Source organism: Oreochromis aureus, linkage group 7 (assembly GCF_013358895.1).
Source record: "Oreochromis aureus strain Israel breed Guangdong linkage group 7, ZZ_aureus, whole genome shotgun sequence".
In the NCBI taxonomy this organism is placed as follows: domain Eukaryota; kingdom Metazoa; phylum Chordata; class Actinopteri; order Cichliformes; family Cichlidae; genus Oreochromis; species Oreochromis aureus.
Window position 1 is genome coordinate 32360615 of NC_052948.1, and position 25458 is coordinate 32386072.

General features: G+C 40.2%; 1 protein-coding gene across 1 annotated transcript; it reads left to right on the forward strand.

Annotated features, from left to right (window-relative positions):
* Positions 1 to 5723: 5723 nt before the first annotated feature.
* Positions 5724 to 25203, forward strand: st8sia3 (ST8 alpha-N-acetyl-neuraminide alpha-2,8-sialyltransferase 3). The gene is made up of 4 exons (XM_031728473.2): positions 5724 to 6643; positions 16996 to 17115; positions 18330 to 18887; positions 20695 to 25203. Exons 1-4 carry the CDS (start codon positions 6390 to 6392, stop codon positions 20975 to 20977), a joined length of 1215 nt encoding a protein of 404 aa, XP_031584333.2. The 5' UTR covers positions 5724 to 6389; the 3' UTR covers positions 20978 to 25203.
* The last annotated feature ends 255 nt before the right edge of the window (positions 25204 to 25458 follow it).

Here is a 25458-nt window from a genome sequence, read left to right on the forward strand (position 1 = left end):
TCAGTCTCAGCTGACTGCAGGTGTCCCCAACCTTATAAACAGCACATTTGCACAATAAGGGAAACTAGCACACTGACTGAACAATGGGCTGTGAGGTCAGTTCCTTGATCATTAATATGCAAATTGTCATGACCATTGATCAGCAACCACTGATCAAAGTCTTTTTTAATTCCCCCTTTGAATTTCTATTAAAAAATATTGTTAGCTTTCTGTTTACTTGATGTTTTTATATTTAGAGGAATGATTTTTTTTTGTGGGGGTTGTTTGCAGTAAGGTGCAGGGAAGTAAAAAGATATCGATGGAAAAGCATAATACAGTGCTGTGCAGTGAAACGAAGTGACGTTAAGGGCTCACTAATATAGCAAGCGGCAACCTCTGATGCTGAAAAATTTGAGTGGCGAATACTGCAGCTCCTCTAACAGCCACTTGATGCTGGTTCCAAAAGGGAGTCAATCTCCACAGACCCCATGTTGAAATGTACAGCAGAAATAAACACATTTATAGCCTGCTATAAAAAAAAACATTTTAGTTTCTATGGATTGTTTATCCCTTCATAAAATCTTTATAATTGTTTTTTTTAAGAAGTTTTCAATTTGATGCTGGGGAAGCTTAAAGCTCAGTTTGGGGCTGCTGATTGATTCAAAGTGCCTTAACCTACAGATGATATCACTTCATTAGTTTATACACAGTCTGCATAAAATATGTCATTTCTTCTTCACTAATGTCATGTGTCTGTTGGCACATTGTAATCATTATTTTTTTGTCAGCAAAAAAAAACCAAAACAAAAAAAAAACCTGGCAATGGGTAGTTTAGGTGTGGAACATGAATACAGCATTTATAGTATACTTCTAATATTTAGTTATTGTTGTATCTTTTTAATCTGAAAACAAAATATTTAAAATTGTTAATTAAAGTATTTAAGTAGTGGAATTGTACCTGGTCTTTTTTTCCCCAATCAGATGGATGACCTCCTTTTTAACACCGCCTGGATCTCTCTGTGTCTCCCTCTCTGCTTTAGGTCCTATCAGGCTTCAATAGCAGTATAAAGGTCACTGCTGAAATGTCAGCAGCCATGTCAGCCAGTCTTTCTCTCTGTGTGATGGCTTTGTGGAGCCTCATCTAATCTTTCTTTGTTTCGGTGGAAAATAATTGACATGGAGGAATCCCTAATCTTTGTTTCTTTACTTCTGTCTAGAGGAGGTGATCTTAAACCAGTCTTTACACTATGTCTGTAATCCTATAACTAGGGATGGGTATCGTTTAGGTTTTATCCAATACCGGTGCCAAACCGGTACTTTTGAAACGGTGCTGGTGCTTAAACGGTGCTCAAACCGGTGCTTAAACAATGGAAAAAACATAAACTTTGTCCAAAAACCTCTCATGTTTAACTGTTTTCCACTTTTTCTTTGGTCATTTTAGCCTTTTTGGCCAGGGTGAAGGGAGTATCTGCCATCACACAAGAAGACAGCCGCATGTAACTACCACGGTGTTTGCTAGTTCACCTTACATGCATTAATGTAATAATGTGGTTAGCATACTCAACGTTAATTACACACGAACAACATTAAACTACTCACGCAGAGGAGAACGGCTGCTGCTGCCATCATCATCCTCATCATTCTGCTACACTGGCAGGGCTAGGGGCCCGGACTCTCCTCTTCGGGTTTTTGGGGGATGTTGCTAACTCCGGGTCCGATAACAGGCACCACACCCGCAGTAGATGTGCTCGGTGTGAGGTCTCGCAGCAAGCTATCAAACACGGCGCATTTCTCGGCTTTAAAAAAACCGCTATGCGTCGCCAGGTGTTTTATCACATTTGAGGTGTTACCTCCTTTGACAGTATCACAGTATCAGCTTAAAGCACTTGTTGCAGGCTGCTGAGTTTGCATCTTTTGCTGTGAAGTACAGCCAGACTTTTGACCGCTTAGCCTTGGGCATTTTTAATCTGTAGCTCTGCTCTAAAAGAACGTACGTACCTAGCCCCGCCTACTATCCTCGGAAACGTAAAATGATTGGCTAGAATTGGCTCAGGAAAAAAAAAGCACCGAAATAAAGCACCGGACACCGGTACCCATCCCTACCTATAACGCTGCGCTGAAATGTGGATAAAGAGATAGCATGATCTGCTATTAACTGCATGATTCAGTTAAAAAAAATATTCCTTATTTAGCTTAAACTGAGCCTTACAGAAACACATTATCTGAACCTACCACGTTTAATGTGATCATGCACCACCTATCTATCGGAAAGAAAATATTGAATAAACAGAACAACAGGCCTGCTTTAACAGCCTCAAAGTTATTCAGTGATTCAACTATTACCCACCCATTACTGATAAACAGGAGGAGTTTCCTTCCCTCTTGCTTCTTTTTCAGCCAGTTTTATATAATGTAGTTCATGTTTAGTGTTTGTTGTTCATGTTTCACCGTTTCTATATTTGAGTATTGGGTGTTTGGTCATTTCCTGTTTTCTCTGACTTTGACAGTATCTCACGTGCCTCGCTTTAAGTTTTGCTTCCTTTGTTCATCTAGACCAGTTTTCCTTTTTTTCCTTTCCTTTTCGATATTTTGTCTTTGTCACGTTGCCTTTGTGCATATCTGTGTTTTTATTTATTCACCAGTTTGATTTTGACTTCCTTGTTTTTTGGAACAGTGATTAAAACTTGCCTTTTGTTGGCTTCTTATTTTTTGTGACACAGTCGCAGCTTTTTCTTCAGTGAACTGTAAATACCTTTTAAATCAGTTAACAAAACTCACAATCTTGATCTACAGAGCTTATATGAATATGTTCTTACTGAAAAAAACCCCACCTCAGTAGAATATTTTTGTCACTGCAGTGTAATATAAAAATTTATATCAGTTCTGTTGATTGTTTTCTTGAATCATCGTTGTTGCGTTACTATGGGTGGGGTTCCTGTGTTACTTTCATCAAGGAAGTTTATCTTCTGCAAAAAGAGGCAATAAAGGAAGCTCTGAAGCACCTTTCTTTGCTAATTAATACACTCTGCCTGCATTAAAAACCTAAGTTTATTCAACACAGCTGTTTGGATGACCTCTGCATCAGCTGATGGAAGAATCCAAACATTTGTGCTTACTTAATCTCAATTTAAGCAACAGCACTGACCAGCTCCTACACTGGCTACCGTGCAGATTATTCTGACTCACTTCACTTAGCTCGAAACCTTAAAAGAAATACTGTTCAACTGCACCCCAGCTTTTTTGTTCTGAACAGTCTTGAGACCATTTTCCTCTGAAAATGTGTTAAATTAAAATAATAATAATGTATACTTTATTGATCCCTGTGGGGAAATTCCTCTCTGCATTTAACCCATTCACTCAGTGAAGCAGTGAGCAGCCATTGGGCACCCAGGGAGCAGTTTGTAGGGACGGTACCTTGCTCAGGGGTACCTCAGGGTGGCCATTCAGTGGATTCGAACCCCCGACCCACGGGGCCACCACTCTACCTACTGAGCTATCCCTTCCCCTAACCTATACCTATTAAGATCCGAGTTTGTGCAGATACATACCAGTACAAGTGATGAAGCTCATACAGTCATCCTCAATAAAAAGGTTTCACAATCACACTCATACTTATTAATCTCTGTCTCTCTTCCACAGCATGTCTTCCTGTCTTCCTTCTTTCACCCCAACCGGTTGCAGCAGATGGCCGCCCCTCCCTGAGCCTGGTTCTGCCGGAGGTTTCTTCCTGTTAAAAGGGAGTTTTTCTGTTTCCAAAGTGCTTGCTCATAGGGGGTCATATGATTTTTGAGTTTTTCTCTGTATGTATTATTGTGCGCCTTGAGGCGACTGCTGTTGTGATTTGGCGCTATATAAATAAAACTGAATTGAATTGAATTGAATCTTGTGTAATGTAGTTCTTGTATAGAACGTGTAATACAGTGGTTTATAGTGCTTGTGTAGTCTTTGCACTATTTTTCTTATCTGTGCGCACATTCTTTGTTCTTCATGTGCATATAAAATGTTTGCATTTGCACTATTTTTTATGTCTTGCACATCCAGAGATGCCAAAGTAATTTAGTTGTTTTGGTTGATTTTTGATTGTCATACCTTCTTTCGGGTTCTAGAAAGCACTTTGTACCTAAAGGATAACTATTATTATTATTATCAGTAGTAGTAGTGTAACATCCTAACATATTGCAGTTTGAATAGTACTCACTATAGTGCTCTGAAACAGAATTTCAAAATATGCAAAATGTAAAATGTTCTGTATAAAGGCTTCTTCAGTCTCAGCTGACTGCAGGTTTCTCCAACCTTATAAACAGTACATTTGACCAATGACTGAAACTAGCCCACTGAATTATTACATTTATTACATTTAAAAGCTGATGTGTACCATAAACCTACACATATGGATCAGTATTTAAGGTTTGACTCTAATCATCCACTGGAGCATAAACCCGAGTGTCATCAGGACGCTACAACACAGAGCGAACACCATTCCCACAGACAGAGAGACAGCGGCCAGGGAAGCAGAAGAACATCACATCAAGAAGGCCCTGAGTAAATGTGGTTATCCCAGCTGGACTTTTGTCAAAGCTGGGAAGGGACCTAAAGAAAGCTCCAGCCGATCCAGGAGAGAAGGACAACCGCTGCCTAAGTGAAAACCCTTAGTGATCCCATATGTGTCAGGAACAGTTGAGACGCATTTTTTTCTAAAACTGTAGCGGTGTGTTTTTATGCGTCTCTGTGGCTTTTAAACCCCAAAACACGCTGCGCCAAAAATTGGTCCACCCCAAGGATTGGAGTTAAGGAGGATTGCCAGGATTTATACATCGGGGAAACCAAAAAACCTCTGGCGAAGCGGAAGGCACAACACGGAAGAGTTTCCTCGTCAGGCCACGACTCTGCAGTCTATTTACACCTACAGGCCAGTGGACACTCTTTCAACAATGAGGATGTACACATCCTGGACAGGGAAGAACGCTGGTTTGAGCGCGGAGTCAAGGAGGCCATTTACGTGAAAAGGGAAAGACCATCTCTGAACTGAGGAGGGGGCCTAGGGGTACATCTTTCACCATCTTACAATGCTGTGATTGCAGCCATCCCCGAACTCTCTGTGAATGGTACTCATGGCCATTGATCAGTGGTCTTTGATCAGTGGTTGTTAATCAATGGCCATGACAACTTGCATATTTATGATCAAGGAACTGACCTCACAGCCCACTGAATAGTACTCACTAGTGGGCTGGTTTTAGTCATTGTGCAAATGTACTGTTTATAAGGTTGGGGAAACCTGCAGTCAGCTGAGGCTGAAGAAGTCACTTGGATTATGACGAAACATTTCTCCCACTGAAAACGCTACATCCAGATGAACAGAATCAGCCTTTTGGGATTCATGTCATAAGGTTTCTAAAGTAGCCACGCATCATGCGGTCCTGCATATGACCATGTGTCAGAAAAGGAAGTTAAAACTCCCAGTGATGCATTTAGAAACTTCCAAACTTAGGACGCATTGAGTGGACAGCGAGTTCAAGTGACCCTTTGCACTGCGGCAGAGGACAGAAGCGACAGCCTCGCAGAAACTCATGAGTCACGTATTCTGTTATTTAACAAATACTGAAAGTCTACGCAGTAGCAGACCAACACTCAGTGTAACTGAAGGCTGCTTTGTCACGAGCTAAAAACAGTGAAATGTTGTCACGTGTCTGCAGATCTCCGTCTACAGACCGACACATGACGCCTCAGCAGCCTCCTCTCTCCTGCTCGCTCTCTCTCCGCATCTCTGCCTCCATCAGGACACGGAGCTCCGCCTCGGATGCTGCTGGAGCTGTTTATCTGATTACCAGATACACGAGCTGCGCTTCCTTAAAGCGACACCCTGGCCTTAATTAATTACACTGCCAGTGAGAGAGAAAGAGAGAGAGGGAGAGGAGGAGAGAGAGACGCCGTGGATGCAGGTCCCACCTCCTCCCTGCAGGATGCCGCGAGCAGCCGCTTCATCTCCTGCCTCGAGGTTATGAAACTGTAACCTGACCCTGCACGCCAGCAAGAAGACCCCCTCCTCTTCCTCCTCCTCCCTCCTCCTCGCCATCCTGGGATACATCCACGATCAGTGCGTCACGCGGGTTTTTCTTCCGCTTTCTTTGGTCGCCTCTCTGCATCACGCTCAGCTGATGAAACTGGCATCAAACGCGCGTCCCTACAGCCTGAACGGCATCTATGGAAGGTCCGCGTGTGCGCGTCCTCGCTGCTGTGCTGGCGGCCTTCCTGTGTTTCCGCACTCCTGTTTCGCAGCCGGTACTTTTCCGCTCGCACGCAGCAGATGAAACCCCGACTCGCTGCCTCTGCGCTTCCTCCCCGCGTGGGCTCTGAGACCTGCGTCAAGCGCGCCTCGTCCTCTCCGCGTCCCCGCCGTCGCCGTGCCGCTGATGCGGTGCGCCTGGGTGCTCGCTTTCTCCTCGTCCTGGCCGGTTCCTGATCCTCTGGGCCGGAGGGCCAGCCTCCTCCATCGGGGCAGGATGGTACGGTTTGTGAGCGCGCTGGGGCTCGTCATATTCAGCGTGGCGCTGCTCATCCTGTCTCTCATCAGCTATGTCTCCATCAAGAAGGACTTCCTGTTCAGCACCCCGAGATATGGACCCAACGGCGGACCCAGGATGTACATGTTCCACGCGGGGTTTCGGTGAGTCCAGGCCAGGCTGTGGACCTGCAGGTTGTTTGGATCGCAGCAGCTGAGTGTTTGCTTTTTATTTTTCCATCAGTAGGAAACCGTTATCAGGCGCTGGTCACACTCAGGCGAAGGCCTCTCTGCTGGGTGAGGCCTGCCTGCTTTTTCATTCTTACTCAAGTGCTCATTTCCATAATTTACACTCCAGAATGTCCAGAAATATGTGGACACCACATTCCCGTAAATAGCCTACGTTGTAAATGTAAACAATGTCCACGAATTTAAAGTTGAATTAATACACTTACACATCTTTGCACCTTAACCTTCTCACTCATTTTTGTGTCCACACACTTGAGCTTTACATGTTTCATTTAATTTTTTTCTGAGTAATGAATAACTGCAGTTTTTATGACTTCCTCTTTGGGTTCAGTAATTTAATAAATCAGTGTAGTGGGTCTTTGTCAGAGGGGAAGCATTTAAAACAGTGTAACCAAGGAGGAAGTGCTAAAATCTGCAGTTCCTCCTACTTAAGTAACTGCTGACTTTCGAGTCAGCCTGCTTAAGGCGAGACTCCAGTCTTTTGGGTTTTGCTAAAGTAATAACTCCAGTAAGGACGTTGTTAAAGACACAAGGACCAAAACTCTTGTAATGACTCAGCAGTCTCGTGTTGCTGTTTAAATCTGTGGCTGTGTGTATTAATTTAAGGAATTCAAATTAAAGAAGATACTCTAACTCATTCTGGTGACCTTTACTTAGTTTTTGAAACATGTTGTACTTCTTAAGTCTAGCTTTTCTTGCGCTGTTTTCTGGTTTAGACTTGAGCTCCTGATTTATAGTGAAGGGAAACCCCAGTGTTAAAGCACACAGTTATACAACCCCAATTCCCCCAAAGTTGTGAATCTGTGTAAATAAATCTGTGTAAATAAATCTGTGTAAATAAAAAAAGAATGACATGATTTACAAATCTCATAAACACAAGTCTCATCTAATGTTTAAACTGATCCAAGACTGGATAAGAAACACATTAGCTCATTTTGAATTTGATGGAAGGAACACGTCTCTGTAGCATCCCCTCTACTTTTAACATTGGTCTGTAACTGTCTGGGAACTGACATATAGAAAACATCCATCCATCCATCCATCCATCCATCCATCCATCCATCCATCCATCCATCCATCCATCCATCCGGTGACGGTATTCCAGACATATTTCTTTCCAGCCGAAGTTTCTCCAGTGGATCCTGAGGTGCTCCCAGGCCAGACACAAAATATAATCTCTCCAGAGGGTTCTAAGACTACCCCGGGTTTTCACCCCAGTTAGGCGTGCTTAGAAAAACCTCCAAAAGGAGGTGCAAAGGAGGCATCCTAATGAGATGCCATACCCACCTTAGCCTGTACCTTCTGACATGCAGGAGCAGCGGCTGTACTCTAAGATTCTTCTGGAAGTCTGAACCTCTTACCTTCCCATCACCTGAGAATAATATCCCAAGATTCTTAAACTTCCTTGCAACTCCCTTGCTTGAGGCGACTTTTCAGTTTTGGGTTTTATAAACTGCTCCCACCTTTTCTGTTTTGTCTCTTACATGATAAGATAAATGCCACTTGTGTCTGACAGCCAGCACAGGAAACAGCTGGCATATCTCCCTAAAGTTGAACCCCCCACCCCTTCATGAGATCCTTAATGAATATATTTATATAACTGAAAAGAGAACATCTATCTCTATGTGAAAGACCAGGAGCATGACTTCCTCTCTCTTCTGTTAAATTTCCAGGAAGTCAAGGCTACAGTTTCTAGCAACTATTTAACAAAAACAGCAGCATGCTCGTCCTCCAAAATCTAAAATTATTTTCACTACAGATGTTGCTTGTTACGTTCCCCTGAGGGGTCTAGGCGGCGAGGGGGAAGTAACAAAAAGTGTCCGGGTCAGAAAAAGGAGTCAAGGAGGCAAAGCGGTTAAATTAAATAATTTTATTAAGGTAGCTCAACTAAAAGAGACGGACAAGCCGCTATCACCATTTAAGGAAAACAAACAAAACTCAAGCGTTGGTCAATAAAGGAAAAAGTAAGTCAAAAAGAGAGAGCAGCTCACTAACTGCAAATACACCAAATACACAGCTTGCTAGCTGCAACCACACTAATGGCACACTGGCCCAGAGCTCACCTTTCCCTGGGCTTAAATACTTTTAATTACTGACGAGAGTCAGCTGCACAAAAGAAAAAAGGTGGCAGCTAAGGCAGGAGAGATGGTCGGACACGCCCACACAGACAACTTCAGGAGGCGGCCCTGCTAGGGCCGTAACATTGCTACAGATTAAATTTATAGCCTCCCAGTTTCCCCGTCTTCATTCTAAGGTCAACTAAACTAAGAAAAGCTGAAACGGGGTCCACAGGCCCACACAGCGTGGTACATCCTGTTTACTGCTAATGCTACTCCTGTACTTGCAAGTGCAGGTGGGACTTCTGTATCACCCCCTGATTAGGTGAAAACAGATGATGGTGGCAATTTGATCAAAACACTGCAGAATTGGTTCAGCTTAACATTTTCTATCAAAGTGTCAGTTTCTTATTGATCAGTTTCCAGTTAATACAGCGTAGAATGACACTGACTGCTTCCTAACTCATCACTGGTGGAAGGCGTTTTTTCCCCACTGAATAAGGAGACAGCTTTGCCCTAATAAACCGATCTAAATGTGGTACACGTCAGTGTGTTTTCCAGTCAGTGTGAGTGTGTGTCAGCCTGAAGAAAAACAGGGCATCTGTCACTTAATCCCACAGCTGTGAACTAGATCAGCACTTCTCACTCTCATTTACTTTTATAAGTTTTATTCTAATGAAGGAAGACGTACGTTTTGCTCTTATAAAAACCCCCAATTTGCATTCATCAGCCACTTTATTACACCCAATCAACTACATGTTAATGCAAATATCTAAATCAGCCAGCTACATGTCAGCAATCCAGTGCATTTAGGCATGTAGACATAATCAAGATGACCTGCTGAAATTCAAACCAAGCATCAGAATGGTGAAGAGAGGTCATAAAGTGACTTTGAATGTGGCATGGTTGTTGGTGTCAGACAGACTGGTCTGAGTATTTTAGAAAGTTCAGATCTGCTGGGATTTTCCTGCACAACCATCTCTAGGGTCTACAGAGAATGGTTTGAAAAAGAGAAAATATCCAGAGAGTGGCAGTTCTCTGGGTGAAAATACCTTGTTAATGCCAGCAACAGAAGACCGGGTGTCACTCCTCTCAAATAATAAGAAGAATCTGAGGCTACAATTTGCACAGAATGTTAGAAAAACATTGACTTGTCTGATTAGTCTGGATTCTGTTGGGGTGTCTGGATGAAACGGTCGGAATTTAGTATAGATAACGTGAAAACATGGATCCAAACTACAATATCAAGGTGTACCTAATAAGGTGTGTATATTCCCAGTGTTTGCACAGGACTTCTGGCTAATATATGAACCAAAGACATCAGCGGGTTCGTCATAAGTGGTTTATTTAGTCATCAGTCATGCAGACACACTCAGATTACAAAGTTCCCTCAGATCTGACCTCATCTGTCTCCAATTTCCAGGTTTTATACTAATTCTACGCCAGTAATGTGTTCATTGTATAAAAGTGGCAAAATTGATGTAAATCCTCATAAGAGCCAGTATTACAGCTACTGTCAGGTTTGTCTTTAAAACATTATTCCTCATAAAGACTGATTATAAACATTAAGGATTAGCTTGAGTTACATTTACTGCAGGAACTTACAGTCTAAATACGATGTAAAGTGCATTTCCACAACATTAATTCCATCAGTACAACAACATGTCATCAGTCATGTCACACTCGCTGCTCTGTAGCTTCCAAATTATCTCTCCTCTTCAGTGTTAAGCTGATCTTCCTACAGATGTTTCACATTCAGTAAGGGGGGTGGGGGGAGTATTTTGTGAGCCACTGGAAAGTTTTTAAAGTGAAACATCTGTGCAGAAAGTAAAACATCATAATAAATAAGTTGTCTCCTGTATACAGTGCTTAACACATTTATTAAACCACCAGCAAATGTAAAGTTTATACCACAGCTGCCCTAAATTGTCAGTAGTGGTAATTACCAAAAATCATTTTTATATTTCTGTAACCATCAATCCACCTGTGTGCACGAGCTCTTAATCAAAATTATATTTTTAATTCTAAAATATTATTATTGCCATCCCTGAAATTTCAAATGTGCACCTAAAAATAGTAAAGCATATTATTATTATTTTATCAAGATTACAGTTTTACTTGATTACTTACTTCCTGAAAAGAAAAAAATGTTTTAGTGGTTGAATGTTATTTGTGATTAATTTGGAATTTTTCAGAGAAGTCGGCTCAAATTTGGCCATAAAAAAATTCAAATAATTTTTTTTTTGTTTTAAACAAGTTTTTGACATCTCTCTCTCTCTCTCTCTCTCTCTCTCACACACACACTGTCCAAATATATATAGTGTTTCATTTCCTTTTAGCATTTGAAAGCACAATTTCCTTTTAGCATTAGTTGTGATGCAAAAGTACAGAAACTGCTCATAAAAAAGTGAAGTGAAAAAACCTGAGTTTAATTTGGGGGATGTCCCCTTCAAGGTCATCTCTTTGTGCAGCTTTGAACAGCTTCCTGCATAGCTTCCTGCATAGCTTCCTGCATAGCTCCTTTCCAGTTTTCACCATTCATTCATCTTAGATTTGATGATTAGAGCTAAAACTCTGCCTCCGACCCCATGAACAAAAAGTGGTCCACACAGCCCAGACCTTGAGGTGGCCAGGTGTGCCCAGTTTTCTAAACTGGACTCCCAGCAACTTTAGCGACTTATGTTTCATGTTTTGATTGGTTCCTTAGACTTTTCTTTCAGCCTGTTGTGTGGCAGGTCTCATCTGTAGACACTGGAGATGTGGTGTGGTTTGCTTCCAGTCAGTCACACTGGCGCCACTTGGGCCCAGCCTGGCAGTGCTCTAAGCCAGGGGTCCCCAATCCCAGTACACGAGGGCCGGTGTCCCTGCAGGTTTTAGACATGTCTTTGATCCATCACAGCTGATTTAAATTGATAAATTACCTCAACATGTCTTGAAGTTCTCCAGAGGCCTGGTAATGAACTAATCATGTGATTCAGGTGTGTTGACCCAGGGTGAGATCTAAAACCTGCAGGGACACCGGCCCTCGTGGACTGGGATTGGGGACCCCTGCTCTAAGCCCTCAGAGCTCAGTTGCTGTGTGGTTCTCCTCCCTCAGCCACCTTTTGGATTTTGTTTGGTCTTTTATTTGATTTTCTACACTACACAACATTGCATACACCATTTCTTTACTCATGCAATCATTATACCAGTGATTGCAATGATTACACCCACCAGTTAGTTTAAGTTCTTTCCTTGTTTCCTTAATTTGAAATAGTTTAATTAGCATTTGTGTGCATCCCCCTTTTTGTCCCTTTTGTTTGGCCCGGTTGGTGAGATTTCACACCAGTGCTGGAGAACTAGAGCCCATACAAGTAACAACCAAAAACCTGGATGATATCGAGGACTACCACAACAGTGGCCTGGCCAGCAGTTGGTGTGGACCGGGGATGGCTGGTCAGCAGCTACTGATTGACAGACCTGATGGATAAAAATATAACTAAGAAAGAATGATAAAAAAGTCACCAAATATACAAGTGTGTGTGAAACAATAAGCTGCAGTATCAGTAGGTCTAATGCACTTGAAAAGGTGTTCACATTTTTCTGTCCAGTTAAGCAGCAGACAGCCATTTATCTTAGAATATGAACAGAAAACATCAGGAGCTGCTTTTCACAAAGACTGATGGCAGAAATCACCTGTGCTAAAAAAAAAAAAAAAAAAAGAATAAAAAGAAGAAGAAGAAGCATGTTTTAGTAGGGACAGTGCAGCTGAGCTCCACAGAAATCTGTAAATCTTTGCTGTCCGACATGTTGGGTCAAGTCCGGAGTGCGACGCTCAAACAGCGCCGGTCTGATGAGGGCTCTGTAGGCTGCCCGGCCGTCCTTGGCTGATTTGATTTACAACACGAGAGCCGCATTCATTTTCCTCCCGCCTGTAATAATTTTCCCCCTCACTTGCTGCCACCGCAGGCCAAGGTTACGCTCAGAGTGAGTTAGATGTGGAGCAGAGCAGCATTTTGAAAAGAAAGCAGTTTGCTAGTGGACAAGTTTCTTGTCATGTTGTTGCAGCGTGAGTGTTAATTTATCATCAGGACCATGGTGATTGCTCTGATCACTGTGCAGCCATATTGGATGGAGAAGGGTTTAGTCCATGTCATGGACTTTCTGCCTGCCAATAAACCAACAAATATTACAATTCAAATGATATTAGTGATGATGATCTTTGCTGTTGTATCTTAATCAGGCAGAAAATGTCACTGGTTGCTGCGAATGTTTCTGCAAGCTTTCTCATTGCTTTCTTTCTGAAGAGGAATGAAAGCAATGCCACAGCTTCTGAAAGTAAATCATTCTGATGTGCTGTTTTGTTAAGATATAAATAATCTCAAGGTTTCAAGCCATCTCTCAAATCACCTGCTTTGTAAACAGTAACAAACGTAGCTAGATGCAGGGAGCTACAGTTATGGACCTGTTTTCTTTTTTTTGCATAGTCTTTAAATGTGATGTAATCTCAACCAAGAGCTATCTCACTCAAAACCACATGTGCCAGCATCTTAGTTGTACTCGCTGAAACATCAGAGGGTTAAAAACATCTTTCAGACTCTTGTAACCGATCCATCTTGCCAATGCGGAAGTTTCTTAGAAAAAAACAAACATGTACTGCTGTTATTGATTGAAAATGCCTGTTTTCACTTTCCCATTACAGTGAAAGCATTTTGTTTAAATTTGTGCTTTGTTGTGTGTGATGATTGGAGGTCTTCTTATTTTTGATACTGCTGTCACAGTTATTAATGTGTTGTTGAGCCATTTAGATGATTTGCGGTGAGTATTTGAAACGCACCATGCATGCCTGGTCTCCAGCTCCAAAGTCAAGGGTGTCATTTGAAATGTCAATGAAGAACGAGTGAGTTATTTATTTTTTCTTTTTGTTTCACGCCCCTCCTGCAGCGAGAGGCCACCTCGCAAACCCGACCTGAGGTGAATAAAGAGTGCTGATGCTAAAAACGGAAGGATGCAGTGCAATCCTTTCTTTTTTTATATCCGGGTTTATGTCAATCACATATGTATCAAATAGGTATATGTATGTCAGTCGACTCCTGTTAAAGCTTGACCTGCCAGCCAACTTACCATTTTCAAATCGAATCAAAATTAAGATCCCAAATGCTCACTTGAGCCTTTTTAATGTTGTGGTGCTGAATTTGACATGGCATGAAGAAATGTACCGTATGTAGATATAAAAAGTGGCCAGTTAGAGATTGACGAGGTACAACACAAATATAAATATATATGTCTCTATATAAATTAGATGTATATTTGTATATTGTAACCTTATTCAGTTTAAGTAGAGGTTGCAAAATGATTCAGCATTTCATTGCAATCTGTGAGCATTATAATTTGAGCATACACAGCTAAATACATTCAAAAGTAAGAAGTCTTACATACAAACTGAGATCCTGTCCAACCTCCAGTTTGTAGAGCTTTAATGATAAAAATAGTATTTCATGCTGATTCAGATTCAACTCCCAAACTCTTTAATTGAGCCTGAATGTCTGCAAAAATGGCAGATGCTACAGCAACGCCCGAGTTGCACAGACATAAAGACACCAGTCGCTAGCGGAAAATGTGCATTCTCTAATTGGTGGCAAGTGACTAGGTGGCTGCAAAGAACTTCGTTATGATTGCTTTAGTTGCTAGCAGATTGTTGCCTGTAGTTTGCATGAAAGATGCCAACTTTTCTGTAAACACTTGTTAACTATAAGTACCAATTTCCCGCATGGTATTAATAAAATATGGTGTAGGGGGGTACACATTAGCCTAACATGCAAAAGGTCTCTGGTTTAAGACTAGGAGGAAACATACATTCCTTTGGGGTTATGTCAGGAAGGGTATCTGGTTTTAAAGTCTAACAAAACAAATACGCAGAGCTACCCGCTGTGGAAATCCTGTGTTGCACTGTCTAGCTTCATTGCTCCTCAGAGAGGAGTTGGCAAGTGTTTGCAGACAGGTTGGTGTCTTCCATTCAAACTACAGGTAACCATCTGCTAGTGAAGAAAGCAGTCATAGACTTTCAACAATCTCCAGCAACTCCATGCCAACTGGTCAGGGAGTACATGTTTTTCACCTGCATGAACCTGGTTCTTCATGGAGGATAAACATCAAAGACTTCAAATAGTATTTGATCAAATATAATTTGCCTATGTCATACTAGAGACCTAAAATCTTGACATTTTGAAGTTTAGTCTGTGGCAGGAAACTAGTCTTAATGACTCAGTTTTCCCAGACAGGGATTAAGCCTTAGAATAAAACTTTCCAGTGGAGACCTTCATTGAATTTTTGTTTTAGTCTAGGCTTAATTCACTATATACAAAATGTCAAGTTTTCATTGCAAAAACCCGGTGTATAGAAAATCTTTTAAAATACTTACCTGATGAATCTCCTAGTTGAGTCTAGGTTTTATTACAAATGTACAGGACGATTATCATTACCGAGAAATGAAAGTTGAGGCTTCTTGCACTGCAAATAAAAATGTTCATCTTAACACGTTTGTTTTGTCATTGATGTGGACCAGTGTTTTAAAAGCATCCCAAACACAGAAACAGCGAATGAAAATGTATTAGGCTGAACAGTCAATATTTCCTCAATGTCACTATGAATAACTTGTTAAGATGGACAGAGTTGCTGCAACTGTTTGGCCTTATTGCTCATTTTTCCACAGAACCCTGAAGAGTCTTTATTTGTTGACTAAACCAGATCCGCATGCAGGAAAGAGACTGAAAGTCTGCATTTACATTTAGCTGAGTGTAAATGAATGAGCTGTTTTTCATTGCAGCTGGTTTCCAAATGAACAGAATGATAGATATTTGCAAAATAGCTCTTTAAAGTCTTGCACATTTCAGTAAGTTTCTTTTGGAAGCATTTTAGCTTTGTGGAGAAAAAGACAAAATCTGATTTATGAATGGCTTCTTGGAGAGTTCCAATCTACAGTTCCTGTCTTATTTATATTTTCATGTAATAGTTTTAGCCATATTGTTTTTCTTACTTCTACTAAAACATCACTGTAAAGAAGTTGTGAAAAAACACCACCTGACAATCAGACAGGTTTTTAAACAATTCAACATTTTTGGTTCCAGGTATTTGCTCAACTAAATATCTTTGAGTATTTGTGGCTGTAGCAAGAAAGGGTGGCATGCATGCTGCATGCACGAGGTGCGATCAAAAGTTATTTGGCCATATCAGTGCAGTCCCTACTCATTAACTGGACTACTGGCCAGATTTGCATCCCTGCATCTTCATCCACTTTCTTAAAAATGCAAATAAAAGTGGAATGACTAAAGTTTTGACACAGTGGAAGAAATCAAGTGCTTACTGTAGAAGGAGTCATCCTGACTTTGATGGAAAGATTATTCAAATTTGATTTTTATTGACTACCTTAGAACTTTCTGATCACACCTCACATACTTTGTGCAAGAAGAAATAACAACATAACAGTGCAAGAAGCTGCTTCTCTGGATGGGCTCCAACACTACCACTTTGGACTGCTGCTAGTGACTGTAATCCATGTTCTGCTCTGCAGCTTTGGTGAGCTCAGCGTAGTGGCATCAGCTCCTTACCTTTTATGGATCATTGGGCAACACTCTGTATTTGGTGGTGTTGGACACTCTCTCTCCAGAACAGAACAACATTTACAGTCGCCAGCTGCAGTTCAAGGCAGTTGTCGGTGTCTGAATGATGCTGAGGACCCACCAGAGCACAAAGCTGACCAGCATGCAAGTGTTAAATGCTAGATTAAAAAAAATAAATCTCAAAATACTTGGGCACTCATACCAGTATAATATGCATGTTTGAAAAAAAAGAGATTTCTTTAATAATTAGCTTATTCTTAAAAAACACGACTGTTGACTTCATGTAAAGAGATGCACAGGATGAATATTTCTGACACACTAAAAGTATATTAGTATATTTATTCTCAGACTGTTGCTGTGCTATAGTACAGTTTCTAGTTTCATTCAGGAGCCACTGAGCCACAGTTTTTACTTCCAAATAAAAATGTGTTTATATCCTGGCTTGTTCAAAACCTGCCTGATTGCCTGACTTTTTGTTATTATGTCCATTTGATGATATTCAAAGCTGCTTAATGGTTTACCAAAAAGCTAAAATGCTTCATAAAATATTTCTAAGTGCTTTTATTAAAAAGAGGACCAAGTTAATTGACATGTCTCTGCCTCCTGTGTGTAGCTCCCAGTTGGCAATGAAGTATTTGGATCCAGCTTTTACTTCTCTGACCAACGCTCTCAGCGAGGACCTGCAGAACTCATCTAAATGGAGCCACAACAGCACTGCTTTTAACCAGCAGAGGTAGAACACACATAAAAACACACACACACACAAACTGTCTCCTGCATTGGTTTCTGATGGTCGTGAAAGCTTAACATACTTTTAGCACTTCCAACAGCGAGTGTTAGTTGTGAAAAAGTTTGCCACATTTTTTGTGTTAGTGAAAGCTTTGGGTAGCTGTTCAGAAACACTTCACTGAATCTGAGCCCAGTATCACTTCCCTTTACTGATTGTGGACCATTTTGAAACTCTTATGGATTAGTGCAAGATGTTTTTTACTAAATAAAAGCATGAGCTTAAAATTCATCTAGTAGATTTTTCTTTGTGGATAGGGCTGCTACTGACCTATATTCTACAATACAAAAACATACAAATCCAAGCTATGTGTAGTCATAACGAGTCACATTAAAGTCCAGAAGTTTGATGCTAATCTAAAGAAGTCTCAAGTCTGAAGTTAAAGCATCACTTAAGTCAGTTAAGTGTTTAGTCACATTTAAAAATACAAACCTCCAGCTCTAAAACTGAAGGTACTTTTCTCAACAGACTCCTAACTGTTTAGTAGAGTTTGCTATCAGCCAATGAAGATAGACCTTAAACCTCTTAAGATTCTTTTTAATGGCCACCAGGGGGCGATGCCTGTGGTTGCAAAAAAGATTTTTGGTCCTATAGAAGTCTGCGGGAAATTGGCCTTCTAACCTGACCTCAGTAAATAGTTTCTTGATGAGTTTATGGGCTTAGTCAAATAATAGTCTCAGATTTAGGTTACTCAAGGCAATTCTACAATCAGATCTGCCTCTTGCTTCTCACATTTGGCTTCAAAAGACAAAGATGGTCATGATGAATACACTCAGATAGAACCATCAAAGCAGGACTTTGGAACCCGGTGGTTGACATCATGTAGCTACATCCATCTTTTATACTATCTATGGTCAACACCAATTTTTAGACCTAAATGTATTTGTGTCAAAATAGAGTTCATTGTGCCTACACAAATACAAGATACAGGGTAAGAACTCTGGTCCCAGCAAAGTGGAGGGAGGAGAGCCTTTCTTCCTGAAGATCGACTACATATCAACTTCCAGTCCTACTGCCATAACCTTGTCTTATTTATTTATTTTTGTCCACCTGGAACAACTCCCAGCACATTTTCACTGCACATGCTTTTGTAGTGTTCTACCTGGCTTAATAGATTTCTCTGTGTTGTCTGTTGTAGCTAAAATTTTTTCATCTTGCAGGAAGGAGATCTCTCAGTACATCGACATACCCCACAACTTCACGCTGACTCGAGACTCAGTTCGAATCGGTCAGCTGATGCACTATGACTACTCCAGCCACAAATACGTCTTCTCCATCAGCGAGAACTTTCGCTCTCTCCTCCCGGAGGTCTCACCAATCCTCAACAAGCACTATAACGTATGTGCTGTGATTGGCAACAGCGGCATCCTCACTGGCTCACGCTGCGGTCCCCAGATTGAGAAATATGACTTTGTCTTCCGCTGCAATTTTGCGCCGACTGAGATCTTTAAGAAAGACGTTGGGCGTCGCACCAACATGACGACCTTTAACCCCAGTATCCTGGAGAAATACTATAACAACTTACTAACTGTGCAGGACAGAAATAACTTCTTCCTTAGCCTGAAGAAGCTGGATGGCGCCATTCTCTGGATCCCGGCGTTTTTCTTCCACACGTCGGCCACAGTGACGAGAACATTGGTGGACTTCTTTGTGGAGCATAGAGGTCAGCTCAAGGTCCAGCTAGCTTGGCCTGGAAACATCATGAAATATGTCAACAAGTAAGAAAAAGCAGACTATTAACCATTTAAAACCGGTCGGAGCGGGCACGCTCCGTTTTGCATAACTATTTTTAAATCCCGGTAGAACTGCAACCAGGTAAACTAGCGGCAATAATTTTTTTTGCATATGAAAGCGGAGGAGTTGTACTTACATCTTATGCCATCAGCTTGTCCTAGGTCACGGTTTCCTTCCACATATAGCTTTGCAAAAATTGCATAAAAACCACTTGCAGCAACAAAAACATAATGTTCCAGAAACATGCTTTGCCGATCCGATCAGCTGTTCGTAACACTTCCTACGTTGGAATAGACGTCAGCGCGAACTACCACGTGTCCGCCATTACCTGCCCGAAACCGGAAGTGACGTCATTTTCGTGTAAAATGTACATTTTTACCTTCAGGGCCTTATAAGCCTATACTGGTGTTTTTAAAAGTTATGTTTGACTTTTTGCTTTTCTGTATCATTTCTGGGATGCTTAGAACTCAAATTGCACTGCTGGAAATAGTTTATTTTGATGCACATGCTGTTTTTTGGCAAATTTGCATTATAATATTTATTTTCGTTTTTCCTGCAGGATATAAAAATTGGTGTATCTCAAAAATAAAACTATGGGAACACTCAAAAAAAATTTCCCATGGTTGGAAACTATTTTGTGCAACTTTTTTGTATTTACAGTTTTGAGGGATAAACCTCTTAAATTTCTCTAACTATAAATATTTTTTAAAAAACCAGAAATGATTTTCAATTTTTTTTGTAGTTTATTGCATTAAGATTAACAGCTGATCAAACTCAGTGCTTTCTGCTTGTTAAAAGTGGACATGCTCTCAACTGGACTTCATTTCCGCCCGGTTAGCTTGGTCGTCCCTGTCTCTTAGCATTTAAAGGCTGTAGCTGTTTGTGCTTTCTCTCTGTCTGTGTTTTTAAATGCCCCTCATCCACCTTGATCCTGTTTAAAGAAACTAGCAGAAACTGGCTGACACGTGGCTGTTTTGTATTGAGCTGTATTCTATATGGCAAAAGAGGAGATTTAGGCTCCAAAGCCGGATTATAAGGAAACAGCTATTTAGTGAAAGGTATGGCACACAGCTGTAACAGTGTGTGTGGAGAGAGGGGGATTTAAGTTGGGTTCTTAGTGTTGTAGTGGCAGAATAGGGCTGCCCGTACAGTAGTCTAATCTTTACCAATCCCATTAAATCTACCTGCTCTGGAAGAATTACCACTTTTAAGCAGCTCAGACGGCTTTCAGTGCTGTAAGGACTCTTGGAGCCGCTTTTGTTTAGGCCAGTTTGGAGAGTTTCCCCCTTTGTGATTCTGCAGAGCAAAACTACCAGATTAAAGCTTCAGCAGATTATGTCCTATCAATAGAGTCCTATTTTCTGAATTTTTGGGAATGATTTCTAGAAAAAAGCAGACAAAAGTGGACAGGATGATATTCCTTTATCTCCGTTTACCAAAATTCAGGTTTGTGCCTATACTGTTCAAAACAAGGAGGAACTAATTGGAACCAAAGCAGGAAGTCGATGCTAAAAAGGATCAAAACACAGCAAAAACATTGCAAAAAAAGTACAAGGAACATGTCACAGATAAACTCAGTGGTTTGTTGCAAATCCTTGATTCTAATATTCTTTAATTCTAATAATCGTTTTACATTTATTTGCCACTTAGTTATTAGTTAGGTCATAGCAATTTTCAAGTGTTTAATAGTAAAAGTGATATAATTCACTTTAAAAGTGAATAAATAAAGTTGTGAATGCCTGAATTATTAATTTAATCTGTGACTAGTCTCTTGTCATTCATACTCCACAGCTACTGGAAAACCAAGCAGCTGTCGCCAAAGCGCCTGAGCACAGGCATCCTGATGTACACGCTGGCTTCTTCCATGTGCGACCAGATCCACCTGTACGGTTTTTGGCCCTTTGGCTGGGACCCGAACACAGGCAAAGAGCTCCCCTACCACTACTACGACAAGAAGGGCACCAAATTCACCACCAAGTGGCAGGAGTCCCACCAGCTGCCTGCCGAGTTTAAACTCCTCTACAAGATGCACACAGAAGGACTGCTGAAGCTCTCCCTCTCCCACTGTGCTTAGGGATAAAACTGCGGCAGGTACCGTGCTCCTTCAGGCTCCCATCAAGCACTTCCACTGGCCGGAGTTACAGAAAGGCTGAGACAAGCATAGTTGGGACTCGTGCCGTTTAGTCAAAGGCAACAGCTTGACTGTAAGGCTGAGTTTGTGCAGTGGAGATCAGCCTGAGATACCTGAGCAAAGGCTCGTAATCGTGCACTCAAGATGAACTGTGACAGCTCAAGAAACAAGCAGTGTGTTAATTTTCTACTGCTCATAAATCTACAGCTGAACAGCACTGCGTTTAGTTTCATTTTTCCACAGAAAGGTGGACTGTCATGCAAAGCTGGTCTTCAGACAAGTGTCACAGCGCTGAGTCGTTTAATAGTGTTTTAATTGCAATGGTGGTCTTTCACAGAACTGATGCAGACACATGCAACATAAAACAGCTCCATCCAGAAATGACAGCATGTAGGCCAATCAGATTCAAGCACATAGATCCAGGCATGGCAAAAAACTTGATTTTGTGGCTGTTTTCCAAAAGTTGCAAAGTGCTGTCTTACGTTAGTTATATATTATGATAAACAGCTGTGTGGCGCTGGGGTTTGGTAAACCCTCAAACTCAGAGCTCTGACATTTTGGGGTTTTTATTTCTTTGGTTTCTTTGCTGTTTTTGGTCTGAAAACAACAATGCTGGGATCATCCGCATGTCAGGGACCACACTGACAAAATCTGGAGATTGGATGTATGCAGGGTCCTGACAAGTTAAAAATATCCTAGATTTTATTTTTGCACATTAGAGTCATATTAAGAAAATAAGATGAAGCTTGATGAAGATGATGTTGAGATCAAGTTACACAGTATTTCGCCTTTGGCCAAGATACATTATCAGACTACATATCTTTCTGTTTTCAAAACTTCCACAGTGCCACATACGAAGGAGAACAAAAGGAGGTACCAGGTTTGGCTTTCTTTGCTCCACCTGACAGCTCCAACATCATCATCAGTCTTTCCTTTTGCCATGTCTGCTGTTATGCTATATATATAAGAGCGCTCAGTCTATATATTTAGCACAGTGAAAGGATATAGTAGATCCTACAGTGGTGCAATCGGTGCCTGGAGAAGTCTCTTTTTTGTTTATTTAAGCAGCAGGTATGATGTAGTATAAACGCCCTGTGCTACAATCACTAAAGTATGAAAAAACTTATTGCATTTGTACTTCACTCTCCAAAAACGAAGTAATATTTTTTATATTCACATAACTCTATCTGAGTTTGTGTCCATCTGATGAATGTAAATCCATTTTTCTTTCTCCTTCTAGTCTCATTAGCTCATTCCTTATTCCCATTTCTACCATGCTGTTTTTATTTGTTTGTTGTGTACGAGTGATTTGATAACCTTTGATTTCTAAAGTGAACCTCCTGCTAATGTTAGAGCTATAAACAGAGTAAACCGTGGAGTGAACGTCACTTTAAAAGATCTACTTTTAAAACGAATAACTATATGTTTCATAGGGATAGTAGGGCTGAGTGATTCTTTTGAATCAAGATAATTGGATTCAAATTATAACTTCTGCAGAAGCCACTAAGTGTTGGAGATGGAGCCAAGATGATGAAAAGAGCTACTTTGGTCAATAAGATTTCTGTAGAAGAAGTAAGTTGGGACAAAGTTTAGGAAAGGCTTGAAGCTCTGAAAGGCAGGTTGGTACAAAGCAGAGTTTGCTTTGTGGTCAAAAGCAATTCAATTCTCTCCAACTGTTTAAAAAATTCAATTTATTTATTTATTAATTAAATAAATGCATGATTCTTGAATCCATAATCACATTAAATAATCACAATTACAAACAATCCCAAATCCCAGCTGATCTGTAAAGTTCAACCACAGACTGTATTTAAATGATGGAAATTGTGACATCACAGTTTGTTAGTGAGGCAAGGAAGCTAATTTACCAAATTAACTTTTGTTGTTGTTGTTGTTGTTGTTGTTGTTTTTTTTAAATAAATTCAGTATAACCTGAAACAACTAACTGAGCCAAGTCATCAGAAAAGTGTTCACTTCACAGAGCAAGAAAGCCGAACTGCTGAAGTTGCCCCCTACTGGCTTTTAGAAGTAATGTAGATTTAAGGTACTTCTGTATGGACCCAGAAGCTACGTCCAGCTTTTTTAAATGCACTTTAAGAGTCCAGCCCAGCTAGAAAGAAATAAAAAGACATTAATTTAAGGTGACTAATAAAAAGTTAAATTAAGATGCATCAGCAAAAGTTCTTCTGCTTTTACATGGAAAATAGTTCCTATTATATTTTATTCAAGTCCACTTGATAGAAGTTGTGGCATTGTAGTGTAGTGCCTCCTGGATGACCACACAAGGCCTCACGTTCTCCCTCTGATGATGAAATTTACATCACTTGAACCTTTTAGCTGCTTGTCTTTAGCATCGTGTTTTGGGCCTCGTACAGTTCACCACTTTATGCCAGCAACGAGAGACTTTTTACAGACTTTCAAAAAATCTGATTGAGCCACGGTGACCTTCAAGAGGGAGTTAGCATCATCAGCGCCATCGACACAATGTTAAAATTCTTGCTTGCTGTTTTGTAAAATGGGCTGTGTGGTAACGTTACCTCAGTGGTGTTTAGATTTACCTTGTTACTCAGTAAAACAGTGAACCAGCCACAAGTGAATGGAAAGAGTTTAAAAATATAGTATAAGAATAAGATGTGTTTATATTTGTGTTTATTTATTTGTTTTTTAAATCATGTCTTAATTTTATTTTGTGTAAAGGGAAAACACTGGTATATGTACAGGTTGTTCATTTTAGCAGGAAGACACGTGTTCCCTCTTCCATATTGTTGTTGTTGTTTTTTTTGTAAAGAATGACGATGATGCAAGTCCAGATATTTGACTGACCACTGGTGGGTCCATTGAGACGTTGTTATTTTAAACCTTTACTGTTAGAAAATACTAGTAAGGCAATGGAGAGAGCCTGAAGTGGTTTTAACATCAACTTATGATCAAGAATCGGTAGATTAAAGGTCGTGACTGCCACGAGACTGTTGCCTATCTGCTGATGTAATTGTGGAGAGTTTGAGACTTTAACATTGAGAGCAAACAGCTAAATAAGATTAAGTTATTATAAAGGGTTTTTTGTGCTTACACAACAAAGTCTTTGTTTGTCGGCTTGTTCATTGTTTTTATAAAGTATAACAAGCACAAAGATAAGACAATTAAAATATAAATTTTCTTACTGTCTTTAATCCCTGTTTGTAGTTGTTACAGAAATGTGCACATTTTTCACAATATATCCCAGGAGGCACTTTTCATTTCATGGGAAAAATCCACCGTCGATGTAAAAGTTTTGGCACTCTTGGCTTTCCATACTTATTTGCGTCCACATACTCAGGTTTTTGTGAACAGGTACAGTTGTACAAACGTCTTTTATCATTACTTCTCTGAGTGTGTTGTGGTATGTTAATCTTTTTTTTTTTTTTTTTTGCTGTTGCTTCTGTGTATGTGTGTTTACGAATCCATCAAATACTTTTTTATTTGGAGTTAATTAGAGATGATTTAAGACACCACATGTTACATGAGAGAAATTCCATCATAAGCATGTTTTGTTTTTAGACACATCAAATATGAATTATAATTTTTTAACATGCTTTTTATCCCCAAGGGAGAGTTGTGTCTTTGTGAATTTTAAATTTTTAAATTTTTTTTTGCGTTTTGCAGAAATGAGGGAAACTGGGACTAATTTTGTAATCTGCAGCTCAATTTTTGCTGGATTTCACTTATTTTTCCTTTTAGTGTCCTAAAATTTTATTCCAGAAAGATTAAATATGATGCTTTGGGGACTTAAAGACATAAAGATTGTCGTTGTGAAGGTTATGCTATTTTCTGACTTGAGCTGAGTTTTACAAGATGTTCTCATGTTTTATTTTTGTCTTTTTCCTTCTTTCTTTTGTCATCTTTTATTTTTGTAGTGTAAAATAATAGTAAAATATCAGGTAACAGCTTTTACAGAATGTATTTTTTCGCATTGTGAATGAAACTGAGGCCGGCTCCATTCACGTCCATGTCTTCAGAGACCAATGGAGGAAGATTCGTGCAGGAATAACATAAACTAGAACCACTTTTAGATATCATAAACAATATGCTGTAGATTCAATAATAAGTTTAAGTCATCCAGTACTTGAAAGAAACTATATCTACTCTGTATTTATTTCATTATTTAGTCATTAAATTAATTAAATGATCAGTTTGACAATGTGAGTGGTGTCTTCTTCTCCTTTGTTTGTTAAAACGATGAAAACATCTTTTTCCTTCCTTAGTCAGCACAAACTGAACAAAGTCAAACTACAGATGTGAAATCATCCTAACGCTGGAAGCTGCTGACTGTGGTGGGAATGATAATCACTGTCAGAAAAAGCACAACGTTATCAGCAGTAAACACTGATTTGTCCACGTCGCACAGGGTAAAACCCACTCTGTGACCTTTAATCTACACGAGGGAG

Bases quoted from the DNA above. Each gene is read 5' to 3' on its own strand.
- st8sia3 (XM_031728473.2), top strand. From the start codon at position 6,390: ATGCGGTGCGCCTGGGTGCTCGCTTTCTCCTCGTCCTGGCCGGTTCCT. The intron at 17,116-18,329 runs GTAGAACACACA...TTCATCTTGCAG, and splicing joins ACTGCTTTTAACCAGCAGAG to GAAGGAGATCTCTCAGTACA. The intron at 18,888-20,694 runs GTAAGAAAAAGC...CATACTCCACAG, and splicing joins ATCATGAAATATGTCAACAA to CTACTGGAAAACCAAGCAGC.